Consider the following 14,233-nt stretch of genomic DNA (forward strand, 5'->3'; position numbering starts at 1 on the left):
TCTATTTTTGATTCCCTCTGCATATATTGTATTAATTAGTTGTGATAATGCATAGCAGTGACATTGATGGTCCCTGGGAGAAGATGGTCAGTACGGGGCCCTGTGGGCCTAGCAGAGTCCTGCCATGAACCAATGGCCTCCTGACCTCATCGTTTGTCCTTGTTCATTTGAAAATCATTCTCAAAATTAATTTGATTTTATCTGCTGCTTTTGTACATCTTCTAATCATCCTCCCAAACAACCCCTTTCACTTTCTCATGTTGTTGTGGGCCTTGATTTACTCAACTGCATGATGGGGGAATAAAATCCACTTTACAGTCTTGTTGAGATTAAGTCTGGTTCATGCTGATCTCTCCAGCTACCAGCTCTGGTTCCTGCACTGCATCTCTTCTTTCTCTTCCTCTCCCTCTTCCCACTCCCATCCCACCCCACAGGACTTTCCCTTTTCCTGGATTTCTTTCTACTTCTTGCTTAGTTCATTCCCACTCAGATTAGAAGCCACCTCCTCCAGAAAGACTCTCCAACCACCCCACCACAACCACCAAGACTGAATTAGAAGTAATACCAAAGCATTCTGAAACTAGCTCGTGGTGGCACTCAACATACTGTACTATAATCGTGTGTTCACCTGTCTCCCCTTCCAGTCTGCATTTTAAATGATGGTAGGCCCTAAACCTCATGCATGATTGTCACCCTAGGATCTATAGTGCCAGGTACATGGTACACGTTCAATGAATATTTGCTAAATAAATAATATATGCAAAATTCCTGGAGGATGCTCAATAAATATTTGTTAAAGAAATTGATAATGTATGCAGAACTCCCAGAGGAGTGCTGGCACACAGGTCAGCTTACCACTGGAGGCTATGCTTGTGAGGTGGTGGGACTGTGAGGCAATCCTGTAACAAGGCCAACTCCAGAAGTTACATGTCATTGGCCAAGAGATACAAAATGTCAAGCTACATTCCTGAGTTAGATAGACTCTCTGGAAGCTGAACCCAAAGGGAAATGAATAGTGGGACATGTATGACCATTCCTTAAGACTTGTATTTTAAAGTCCAAGGTGTATGGGTCTTGGTCCTTTTTAAACATTTTTTTTAAATTGGTAAAACCATTTTTGTTTTCATGTTTTTATTGACACATAGTTGCCTTTCTTAAAATTTTTTTTTAAATTAAAAAAAAATTATTGACAAATTATAATTGTATATATTTAGGGGAGACAATGTGATGTTTTGGTATATGCGTACAGTGTGGTGTGATTAAATCAAGCTAGTTAACATATCCCACCATGGTGCTTTTTTTTAAGTTATCTTATTCCAATGGGCAAGGCAGCTCCAATTAAAGATGTAGATATGCCTGAGGGCAAGAGAGCTATGTGTTGCCATCAATGTCATTGTCATGATCATCATTGTATGATCACCTGTGATTCTCAAGGCAGTTCTGGGAGGTCTGTTTGTCCATACTTAGCAAATGAAAAAACTGAGGCTCAGAGCAATTGACTGGCATAGAATAACACACCACAAATTTAGAAAGTGATGTCAAATCAGGCCCCTTTGATTCCTAATCCTTCCCATCTATTGTGCAGCTGAGGAGACATAGCCATGTACATACCTGTCCCTTCTCCCATGGTTCTCATAGCACTCAGTATTTATTATTAAGATTATTTGCCTTTTATAGATAGAGGACAAATGAGATGCGAGGATCTGAAGATAGCATGACGCATTCAAGGTTTGCCAGTAAGTAAGTAAGGCTTTCAGTAAGCCTCAGTCAAGGGCTCTATGTCTACTTACATCATGAGAAATCAAAAATGCTTTTTCTTACCCTTCTGGTCATTGCTATTTGTAGCAATGTCCCTGAGAGTCCAAGAATTTCTTTTATAGCACACTCACTCTGGGCACAAAACTGTCAGGGCTCCATTCAATGTAGCTTAAACCTCACCCAGCTACAATCAGCCACTTTAATTAAATGAGCCTGTTCTGTCATAGAGAAGCAAGACCCTACCTTTCAACTCTCCTCTTCCACTTCCCCGGAGTATCAAGGTAAGTCCTGCCCACACCTAACAACTGCTACATGACCAGATCTGCAGTGATGTCGAAATGCCCAGTCATGCTACAGAGTTAGTCATACTGACGACCATTAGATAGCATGTGAATAACAGACAACCCTGGTAAAGGCTCTCTCATGGGAAGAATTCTAGACAGTGGGACAGTGGAGTGAAAAAAGAAAAAAAAAAAAAAAGGAAGCACTGAGGATTTAGTCCTGGCCAAGCCACCATCTCACTGTACTCTGAATCTACTTCCATGAGACATTTCCATTCCCTGTCTTCGATATTTGGCTCTGATGGCTGTTGAAAAACAAATTCGGAGCTGGCCCGTGGCTCACTCGGGAGAGTGTGGTGCTGAAAACACCAAGGCCATGGGTTCGGATCCCATATAGGGATGGCCAGTTGCTCACTGGGTGAGTGTGGTGCTGACAACACCAAGTCAAGGGTTAAGATCCCCTTGCCGGTCATCTTTAAAAACAAAACAAAACAAAACAAAAAAAACAAATTCAAATTGTGGCTAAGTGTACCTTCAGGGTCCATGTTCTTTACAGAGCCACTGGCCAGTGCTTGTCTCCTCCCTGTGTCCAGATCAGTTTAATTCACTTCATAGTTGTAAGCAAATTAGATAAATAACTATAAACTGAGATGGTAATTAATATCCTGGAAAGATGAACTAATTAATAATTATAATAATGAGAGGGCACTCAAAATAATACCCATGTTTATTTAGTATCTGTCATTTGAGGAACATGAGGTCAACCATTAATGTCACCTCATGAATCCTCCCTACACTTTCAGGGAGGAAAGAGCATATGTTAATTACAAAAAAAAAAAAACTATTTGGGGCAAGGTTATGAAGGAAGAATTACTGTAGAAGAGGAAGGTGGGGAAAATGTGATGACTTTAGATATCAAAGATGGGCGGGCATTCCTAGGAAGTAAAATGCCAGCCTGCCCTTGCGTCCTGGGCATCACTCAGCTAGCATCTGGGTCCTGTTGAGAAGGTGGGGGCAGCCCCTTGACACTGCTCCCAGGCTTCCATGTTCATGTGCTTTCTTCTACTCATGGCTTCTATTCTTTTGTAATTGTCACAACCCCTAGTTTCCCAAAGGTCCTGATGTATATTAACAATTATTATTTTTAAAAGGATTATATTTTCACTACATGGAATTAATCATAATCAAACAGATTTCTGTATCTGTATAGGACTTTTCAATGCCTTTAATATGCTGATATGCATAGTCAATGTCCCAGAGGAATATATATTCGGGTGAACTATTTGGAATTACCATTTTCATAGGTCAAAGACAATTGAACATTGGCGATTTCATATGGCCCAACTTAATATTATTTGGCACCTTCAAATTTGCTTGACTACAGAACTCTTCTGGGGAACATTTGTTTGCAGTATCAGTGTCCTCAGAACTCAATTTGGGAACCACTGTCTTAGGTGCTTAAATACTAAAGTTATAAAGTGCTCGAGTCATGCATGTTGCTTGGAACCCTGTGATGCTCATATTCATCTGGATCAGGGTTGAGCGGAATGGGAGGACCTCCAAAAAGCAGAGGGGAAAATCCCACCAGGCCTTGGGGCTGAGTTTCCAGTAAGGGTGGTCCAATATGGCATTTCTCAATCCAATAAAAGTGCAGAAATACACATTACTATATAGAGTTACAACTACTGCAAGTTTTCAGAAGCAAGGATCTTTTAAACTGTAAAACTGCTTTAAAATTTAGTTTTAATACACAAAATTTCAATGGCAAAATCAAAGTATAAAAGTGCACACACCATCTTAACTGTGTAAAAATTACTTGCAGTTTGGCTTGAAAAGGGCAAAACCAGAAAAAAGATAGTAATTTACAATGATAGAAACATGGATGGCTTTTGGTTCCTTCTTTTAAAACTTTTCTTAAACATCGTTATTGTACTGTTTACCATAAAAAAAAATCATACCAGTTAGTCATGAGGGTTTGAGTTCATACCAGAATGTCCTCAGGAAAAAATTCTGGTGCACCCCCTGCCCATTCTTTCCAGGTGGGAGAGTATTGCCAAGGAGAAGGTGACCTCCAGCCAGGACTATGGTAAATTATGTCCCTCTGACCTCTTCCTTGAGCTGGGTGTGGTCAAAGACCTAAGGGACAGGTAAAGCCACTCTGCCTCCTCATCCAGATGAAGCCCACCTATATAGATCCCAAAACCTACAGGCATACCTAGCACCCGATGTCTCCCTTCTAAAATTTGCATTTAAGTAGATTATTTGAAGTTTTGAACAGGATCCTATGGCAATACTATTTATAAGTAATGATTAGCTTTCTCATCAAGGTCTCAAAAACCTGTTGAAACCCAATGTTTCAGAAATACCATACATTTATACTAGGAAAGGAAAATAGTAGAAAATGTTCCTATAAAAAAACACACTATTACACCTGCAGTGTGGCGTGCATAGACTTTTGTGGGCTAACCTGGGGGTCTAGCTCCCATTCATAAAGCTGTGTTTATGGGAAAATGTCTTCTGAGTCTTGCTTAGCATGCTGCATCAACAGCCCTCCAGCAGTCTGTTGATAGAGGGAAAGGTTGTCACTGCCTGAGGGAATTCCTCTGTCCAGACCTTCAGGCACAGCCTGGCTGGTAGGACAGTCTGCCAGTGCAGTGGCATCATGGAGCTGCAGAACAAAAAGGCATGGTGACTGAGGGGCATCCCTTCCTCCCCAGGGCTCAGTGGGGAGTTCCTCCATGCAAGGAATATTCCGGAGTCCTGACCTCCCTTCTCCCCCGACACCTCTCCCACTCCCAAGTGCAGTCTTGTTCCTGGGCTCTGGGCCAGCAGTGACTTGTAAGCCATCTCCAGCATTCCTTGCATATTGCTTTTCTGAAGGAGCACATGAGTAAGTGTCCAAGAGGCAGAGCTCCTCTACAGAGAAGCACCCTCAGAGCTGCCCCAAGGCAAAGGTGTCCGCAGCACGGGGCTTGAATACATGGCTGGCTTTAATTAAATTGCCATAACCCTATATTAGGGTCATTAGACAAAGATCCCCTGACCTAAGGCCACTAGAATGACACCATGACTTTCCTACCAACTCTGGCTTCTTCTCTCTTAGCTGCAAAAAGATTCACCAAGACTTGGTCTCTATTCAAAAAACAGAAGACAGGAGGATAAGGCTAGGAAGCAGGTTTCCTGACAGATAGACACTGAAATCAAAGATCAGCTCCTTGGTTGGAGTAATTCCTTGTCTAACTCTATCCTCCTGCAGGGCTTTCCACCAGGATGTGTCTGGAAACCTTATCCCAAGCTTTAAGGGCATACACGGCTGAGGCTCCTCTGGAGTCTAGAAGAAGCTCCCTCCCACCCAGCTTCTGCTGTTACACAACTTACCCTATCATGCCTCATAGGACTTTATGAAGCTTGTGCCAGCCACTGTAAAGGATAGTTGTCCCCATACAGTTATATTCTGTTCCTGGGCCCTGAGGCTTTTGGCAAAGGGTAGAGTCAATCATCAAATATAGGAAATGTATGAAAAGATATGCCCTTGTCCCAGAGGCAGTTTCTCTGGCTGCAAAGCCTGGTGGTTTCGAGTTGTGTGGGCAGCAGAGGAGAAGAGCTGCTACCACCAGACCAGGTGCAGAGAAGCAGAGGCCACTCCAAGAGACCGACCAGTGTCACAGGGAAAGGGGGAGGGCAGGATATCAGGAGCATGTAGAGATATGGAAGCCAAGAGAAGAAAATGTCCAGAAGGAGGTAGTAGGGATGTCTGTGTTGAATGCCGTTGTGAAGACAAGTAAGATGAGAACAGAGAAGTAAACACTGGATTTGGCAACGTGGAGGTGACTAGAGGTATCAATAGGAGCATATTCTGGTGTAGTCAGGACAAAATCCAAAATCCAACTAGAATAAGTTGAGAGAATAACAATAGAAGAAAAGATGGTTTACAGTAGTGTTTGCTCAGGGCTTTACAGGTCTTAACTCACGTAATTCTCACAACAACCTTATGATGTAGATTCTAATATTATCCCCATTTTACAGATGAGGAACCCAGGCATAGAGAGGATGAGTGACTTGCCCAAGGCCACACAGCTGGAAAGTGGCAGACCTGGGAATGGATGGACCCAGGCAGCCTGGCTCCAGTCTGTGCTCAGAACCACATCCCACTCCCTCCACAATACCAAGAAACCACTAAGATCAATTCCTCCAGGCAACTCTTCCAACGAGTTCGCTGAGAAGGGAAAAAGAGAGATGGGCTGGGTAGTTGGAGAGGTTGTGAGGCTGAGAAAGCGTGTTTCTTTTAAGACAGAAAATACTGCCACTTGGGTTGTGAGCTGACTGGGATGACAGATGTGCAGAGGAGGGATCCACGATGTTGGCTGGAGGAGCTGTCCATGAGCTGGGAGATGAGATGGACCCAGGGCACAGGGGGGTTGACCCCTGGTAGGAGCTGGGCTAATCCTCCGATGCCAGTAGGGGAGGCAGAGGAAAAGGCCACAGATGAGTGTAGTGGGTGGCGCTGGGTGTGAGAATCTGAAGGAGCCCCTGTCTGCTGGCTTCTATTTTCACAGTGCAGGATGAAGCAAGAGGTGGGGGCAGGGGCGATGGGGGGTTGTCCGAGAATTGAAGAGAGAAGAGAGGTGTGAAATGGCCATTCTAGGGGTGAGGGGGTGCCAGAAAACACACTAAGAAGGCAGATAGGAAGCTAAAAGAGGCAATTCAAATCCTCTAAATTTTATGGATACTCTCTCTCTCAAATCTTTCATGGTTTTTATTCTATAAAATGTTTCATTCTAAATCTGCAGAAACAGAGAGAGGGAAAGCTGCCCTTTCTCCCATTGCTGCTGTGCGGAGAGTAGGAGGAATACATCTGAACGTGATGCGATAATACATCTGAAGCACCACAGGCAGATGGTTCGGAACCGTGGAAAGCTAATATAAAGAGAAATGTAACCTGGATTTCTTACCTGTAGAAACTTCATGTTTTTTCCTTTGTTTTCACCAAGACCCATCTGTTGCTCTTTAGAACATTTCTTAGGGAGGAATGTGAAACGATAAATGATCCTAGGTGAAATTTATATCTATTTGGATTAAATCCTCAGGCTTTTCCTGAGGAATCACTGGGCCAGAGAAACTCTGAACATAGTGCTTCTTGAACTTGAGCACACATCAGAATCACCTGGAAGGCTTGTTAAACATCAGAGTTTCTGATTTAGTAGGTCGGGCTGTGAGTGTGAATGTGCATTGCTAACAGTTCCCAGGTGATGCTGATGCTGCTGGTCAGGAGACCACACTTTGCATATTGAGGTGAGTGTGGGGACCTGCGAGAGCCTTAGAGTTCATCTGGTTCACCACCTCAGGAGGCAGAGGATTCTCCCATATCTCACACAACAAGGACTAGAAAGAAGCTATCTTGGGTCCACTGAAATCCCACAAGATTCTGGATGCAAAGTTTCCCTAAACCCAGCTGCTGTTACTGGACTTGTAATTTCTATCTCTCCCCACAAGTCACTTTGTTTTCTGTGAAAACATTGAAGGGGCATAATTTAATCAGAGTAATTAACACATAAAGTGCTAACTACATGCAAGAGGCTACTCTGAGCTCTTAACATGCATTAACTGATTTAGTCTTCACAACAATGCTATGAGTGAGGGACTATTATTAACATTCAATTTACTGATGAGGAAATGAGGATGCAGAAAGGTTAAGTAACTTACTTGAGGTCACCCAGCTAGGAAGTGAAGAGTTGGAATATATACACAGATCAGACTGTCTCCAGTATCCGCATTATTTTTACTTCTTCATATGTCAAAGGTAAATAACAATGAAGCTTTGATCTCTCAGATTTTGGGATCCTCGATGCTTGGATAAAATGTGGTCTCCTGGGGTCCAACACAGTTTTTAGCTAGGATCCCTGGGCAATATAAAATCATTGCAAAAGCACTGTTCTACCATTCTTTAACTGCATGGTCCTTGGGCAAGCTGCACATTTTATTTTGATTATCCCATCGATAAGATGAGTGAGTGTACTGACTTTCTGAATCTTCAAGCTCTGAAAGTATATAATTCTTACTGAGTTTCCGTCACTTTTCACTCCTGCACTCATTTATCTAGAGCAGCTGCCTGAAACAACACAGACCAACAATTCACCAGCTCCAGCCGATTCTGGGGCCAGCTCCCTGCTCCGCCAGCTAAGAATCCTCTGCTGTGGCAGTCACTGGTCACTGAGGAGGTAAGTTTTTGCCAGTGATGAGCTGGGTTGTGCTCTACATGGCAGGAGATGAGGTAGAGCTGATTAGAAAGATAATTTTCTAAAAAAAAAAAAAAAGTCGGTCTACAGGGCTAGATAGGAACTTCTTGGTACCCAGAGTTGGTTGGCTGGGAGACATTGAGCAAGTTATCTTGCCTCAACATTTGCATCTATGAAATGGGGATAATTAGAAGTGTGAGGCACTTTAGCTAATTAACAATTACTGAGTGCTTGGTCATAGTTTCATAGCTCCAAATGCTCTGGAAGGTTGTTGCTCTTGGTGCCAGCAGTGCCTCTCCAGACAGATCTAGCTGCTGAGCTTGTACACACAAGGACCTCCCAGACTCACCACACCCACCTGGCAGCTCTTCACCACCACCTTCCGATGCTCGACACTGGCAGAGCCAGACCTTTAATAAAAGTCGAAACCCTAGCATCCTTTGATTTAGAGAATTGTGTCTTAGACTCACACAACAAAACACGGGGTAGACTTGATTTTTTTTTTTTCCCAAAGCAAGAATCTGGAGAACTCTATGAATAGTTTCCAGAGTTTTGTTAGAGTTAACTCATTAAGAGACCCCAGTGGCAATTAATCCAAAGTATAACCTCATTAGAACATCTATTTCAGGGACAAAAGAGCTGGTGGAATTGAAGTTAAATTGTTGTGCAGAGTGAGCCATGTACAGGGCATTGCAGAGGGAGTTGCGAATAATGCCTATGTCAATAGGTAACATTTATAGAGCTCTTAGGTTGTGCCAGACACTTAATTATCACCTGTCATTCACACAACCCTAGGAGTTAGGTACTATTATCAGCCCCATTTTATAGATAGGGAAATTGAAGTTCATATAGGGTAAGTGTTCATGGTGGCACATGGATTTGAACCCAGGCAGTCTGATCCCAGAGCCCAGATGTGTAGCCATAGTGCTACAGTGCTCCCTTGCAACACTGAGCAAGACAAAATCCAGACCCTCAAGGAGCTAACCCTGGTGAGGGAAGCAGCTGGACACCGGAAACACGTATTCATCAATATGGCAATTAATAGCAACTAGAAAGATCCAGGAAGACTTCAAAGTGGAAGTGGCCTTTGAGCTGCATGTTGAAAGAAATGAGCAGCATTCCAAGAGGTAGAGATGGTAGGAGAGCATTGTGCTCAGAACGCGATGTGGCCCTGATGGGGACGGGAACACAGTTGCCCCCTTTCTTCCAATGTGCAATTTCTCACATTTTCCAGATTCCTGTCCTGTTCATGCAGTGTGCTCTGAAGGCCCTGAAGACTCAAATGTTATAGCCTGAGAGAGGCTGAAAGATGGGCCCATTTTTTCTTATCTAAATGGGGTTTGAAGCATCAACATGTCCTGTGCTGAGATCTCCCCAGGCCAGGCCCCGGTAAGTTTTTCTCAGCAGGCAAGCTTTCATGATGTTGCCAAGCACTGTTTTCTCTGGCCATCAAGGTCTGGGATGTCTGAGCCAGGCACCAGCTTGAAAATAGGGGAAATGGGAAACCAAAACTCCAACGCAAAGCTCCACAAGCCTTCCTTGTTCTAGTCTCCCTCATTCTCTGTTTCATCCACCTTCCTCTGGTAGGAAGATTCCTGCTTCTTCTTTACCCAGTGGCTTCCTTCCTTTTCAATCCCATCATGACTGGTGATTTCTTACAGTCTTAGATGATCCAAAAAGCTCCCTTCAGATAGAAGAGCCAGAATGGAACAGATGAAGAATCCAGGGGAAAAAAAAAAAACAAAGGAAGAACTAACAACTTGAAATCCACACCGACTGGGCGTCGCTGTGCTTTAGCTTGCGTCCCTCCCCTCTGGAAGGAGAGCTGCCAGGTGTCACAGCGATCTGATTTTCTCTGCTGACCGTGCACGCCCAATGCACCATGAGCCCTTCTTCAGCCTAGACTCAGAGGATCCCTGGCCCTTCCTGGCTGCATTTGGTAGCTTGTCCTCCTCACTTTCTGGGTAAAGCCACATGAGTTCTGCTTAAATGCTGCAGGGACCATGTTCTTGTCTGGATTGCATCTCCCCATCAGCACCAGGCCTGACTGGGCCTGTGCGACACTCCTGCTAGCCCTGGGTGCTCCATGAAACTCTACTCTGTTGTCATCCAATGAGACTCCTCTCCTGATCTCTTCCTACCTCTCCCACCATTTAGCCCCAGCTCTTTCCTCGACTACCCTTCCTCTGCCTACCCTTGAGTGCTGGTCTTCTTTAGCTCTCCATCCCTGGTCCCTTGTTCAAGGTGCCTTCCTTAGTGACACCCATATGACTATTCCCTGCCTGTGAGCTGTTGACACTCAGACCAATTTCTCCAGCTCTGACCTCTCCCAGTTTTGGCCTCAGGTCTTCCGCTGTCCCCTGAGCATCTCCGCCTGAAGGTCCCAGGGGAATCTCAAATTCAACACGTGTCAGAGTTAACTACCTCTTCTCTCCCCCAATTCACCGTGCCCAATCCAGAAACATGGAAGTCATTCCAGGCTCCACCCTTCACCATCCACTCCCTACCTGCTTCTCCAATCATTTATCAAATATCACCAATTTTAGGTCCTAAATGTTTCTTGAATCCTTTTCTCTCCTCTGGATCACGACTGTCAATCTGCTTCAGGTCCTGTCATTCCTTATACTTCTGACTGCGACTGTCTCCCAGTGCTCTTCTTGCCTCCAGGTTTGCTGCCATCATATCCATTCTCCACACTTTGGGAGTAACCCACCAAAGATGAAGACCACCATGGTCCCCTGCTTGAGAGCCTTCAAGGGCCCTTGTCACCAGCAACAAATTTCTAGTCTGAATCCGGTAGGTAAGGCCCAGCGTGACCTGGCATGACCACTCGGCCTCATCTCCGAGCACTCCCCTCCTCAAACTTGATGTTGCGGTGATAACAGAGTCTCTCGCAGCTTCCCAACACACTGTGCTGGCCCATGAGTCCTATTTTACTATACCCTGTTCCTTTCCACCCTTCCTCACTCAGATCACACTAACTCACTTTTCATGACTCAGCCCAGCCATTGTCCAGCTCAGGAAGCCTGCCCCGAGGCCTCGGGTGAGGGAATGGCTCCCATTGCATCCTGCGCCTGTTATCTCATGACTTATGAACGACATGCTGGAAGTATCTATTTGTCTGGGAGTCTTTCTCCTCCATCAGGCTATGACCTTGTCGGCATCTTTGTTGCCTTTGCCCAGTACCTAGTGCAATGCCCAGCACATAGGTAGGTGCTCAGTTAGTACTGTTGACTGGAACTTAACTCCCTCGGAGCTGGGACTGTACCTTTTCCACTTCTGGACTCTTAGCAGGCACCCAACAAACGTCCCATGGGTGAATGCTGCTGCCATTGACAGCCAGGATGGGAAGTGGGAGGAGAGTTCTGCTCACACAGCTCCTCAATGTGCCAAGGAGGCGGGACACGGTAGAAACCGCACACCGGCGTTCCGTGCCTGAGCGCATGTGTTCTGAGAGTGAGACGTGAGGGAACTAAGCTCTCCAGTAATTTTTAAAGAGAATAATCCCCTGGGTCTGCAGAGGATGGCAGGCCCTCTCATGAGCTCTCCCATCACCAAGGTCATGATTACCTCAATGTGAGGTATTATGAATTAAGGAAATTATGGTGAAGAGAGAGGGTTTGTTAAAGGCAAGAGTGGGCACCAGGTCCACTCAGGTGGGTTCCACCTGCATCCCTGGGATGAGACTCCCAGACCCTGCTTCCCACTGAAGCTGCTCATTGGCCCTCTTCCTGGTGGTCCCTTTGTGCAGAGGATCTGCCACTCTCGTGGCTTGTCACTGCTTTTCAACTGCAGAGCACGAATAGCTAACAAGGCACGCTGGGGCCAACAAGAGCAGCCTCTGTTGATCCCAGTGGGTCTCTAAAGGGTGGGGGATCCGAAGTTTGAACACCCACCTCCTGCTAATCCTCCAGCAAAACCAGTCAGGCTAGTTGTAATGTATTATTAGAGAGCCCACACGTGTGCCTCCTTGGGACAACAGAGCCACTTGTTGCATGAGGAGTGTTCGCATCTCTGGGACCAAAGCTGGAGGGGGTTGTGGGGGGCGGGAGAGCCAGGCCGGGTGGAGCAGGGGCAAGCATGGTGCCAGGGAGAGGGCTCGGGGTGGCAGGTGACGTCGAGTGAGTTTAAAGCTGTCCTGCCCCACGCATGCAGCCTTGAGCAAATGACTTCACATCTCAGGTGATGATGCACCTTCACAGGTGGGGGTGAGGATTGAGAGAGACGCTGCTAGAAGCACCTAGTGCAGGGCAGGGAGAGAGGTGCTCACAAAACGCTAGCTCCTCTGACATAGGTGCTTCTTGGGGACATTTTCTCAGAATGGAAGAGTCTGAATGGAAGCCCCCCACCACCTGCTGCTGGTCCATGGATCTGAGGGAGCACAGTGTCCTCACCAGGCACAGGAAGGGGCGTGCTGCCCAAGCAGCCCCTGTAGACCCGAGTCCCCACACCCAGATGAACGTGAGGGAGGGAGCTGATGTTCTGTTCAAAGAAAAAGTTCTTCAGGCTGCCTCTGAGAAATAATGTTGTTCCCTCAGTCTCTTCACAAACTTTTTACTGTGAATCTGAGGTTTCCTTTCCTGCTTCCTTTCCTCCATCCCTCCTGGCTTTTCTTCCTTTCATTGGAAAAGACACAGAGAGTGGCGGGCTCGTCCTTCACACAGCCCCCAGAACCAACAAGCACCAGTCTTCCCCAACACTGTCAAGAGTTGAGACCGACATTGAATCACTAACCATTTCAAGAAAACCCTTCACTGTCCCCAGGAAAAGAGAGGTAACTGGAGTGTAGCTAAGTGAGAGAGGCAAGAGGTGGGGAAGGGGACGTGTTCTTTCTTCCTCTCTGGGGAGTTAGGCAGCAGCAGTGAGGGTCTCCTCTCTGAGGAGCTCCCAAGAAAACGAGGGACCCCGTCCTCGAGCTGGGGGGTAAGGAAGGGGTGTTGGTGTGAATTGCTCAGTGTTTCCAAGACATCACACCCACAGAGGAGAGTTAAAGTGTGCTCGCCCCCTTCGTCCTGGGGGCTGTAGAGAGGGTCCTCCTGCATCCCACCACCGTCCGTCATTGATTCCCTTCCATCCCACCAAGCCGCCCCATGCCACCCTGCTCAGTGCTGCAACAGTGCTCAGAGCCTCGACATCACAGTGGTGCTCTCAGTCAGGCACACACTCTCCTAAGTTCAGAGCTGCCCCAACAGGTGCCAGCCTTCCATGGCAGACCACTAACCCCAAAACACCCTAGCCCTGAACAGGTGTCCCGAGTGGCTGGGGTGTGATGTTAAGTCAAGTCCAGTTAGGCTCTCGTCTGGCCAGGCTCCCGTTTGCCCAATGCTGGATCAGGTAAGGGTACAGGTGGGGCCCTATGGGACAGCCCAGACGTGCTCAGCACCCCAAAAGACCTTACCCCCACTCCCTCCACCTGTAAGGATAGAGAGAAGACTACACTACCTCCAGAAGATGATCTGCCCCAGGGAAGCCATGGCGAGGGGAAGGACTCCTTCCCACGGTGCAGCCGGGTGCTGGGGTGAGTGGAGCTGCCGCTGCCCTCCTGGGTGCCGTGACTCACAGCAGCTCCTGGGTGCTGGCCTTAAATAGCGTGCCCAGGCCGGGAGTGGTGCGTGCACTGTGGCCAGCTCAGGTATGAGGAAACAGCTCTGCTGTGAGGAATTCCCTGCAGGCACGGTGGCTGCCTGCTTCCAGCCAGCCCAGGAAGCCAAAGGCCCAGCGTTGCCTTTCCAAGCCTTGACCTCAGCAAGAGGGTGAGAAGGAAAAGCTTCCCAGGCCTCCTGCTTCAGGGCTGGTATTCAGCACATGTCTTTTTCTCCTGTCTGTGGAAGGGAGCTCTAGGGAGGGAGATTTAATCTTGAAATAAGAGAGGACTGGAACAGCTCAAAGTGTCGAGGCTGTTGCCAGGAAGCTGGAGAGCTGGGGGTCCCCATCCCTGCTCCCAGCTGATGCTCAGGC

General features: G+C 46.6%; 1 protein-coding gene across 2 annotated transcripts in view; it reads right to left on the reverse strand.

Moving 5' to 3' along the window:
* VTCN1 (V-set domain containing T cell activation inhibitor 1) overlaps positions 1–13,837 on the reverse strand; it is a 71,070-nt gene extending 57,233 nt beyond the window's left edge. The window contains exon 1 of one of the 2 annotated variants that reach the window (XM_008586715.1): positions 13,718–13,837. In XM_008586715.1, the coding sequence (XP_008584937.1) occupies positions 13,718–13,749 (32 nt within the window). In that variant the 5' untranslated portion in view covers positions 13,750–13,837. Of the gene's footprint in view, positions 1–6,991; positions 7,145–13,717 lie in introns of those variants that run through there. The other variant, XM_008586716.1, reaches the window with a different exon arrangement.
* Positions 13,838–14,233: the final 396 nt, after the last annotated feature.

Source organism: Galeopterus variegatus, unplaced genomic scaffold (assembly GCF_000696425.1).
Source record: "Galeopterus variegatus unplaced genomic scaffold, G_variegatus-3.0.2 Scaffold4087, whole genome shotgun sequence".
Classification (NCBI taxonomy): Eukaryota; Metazoa; Chordata; class Mammalia; order Dermoptera; family Cynocephalidae; genus Galeopterus; species Galeopterus variegatus.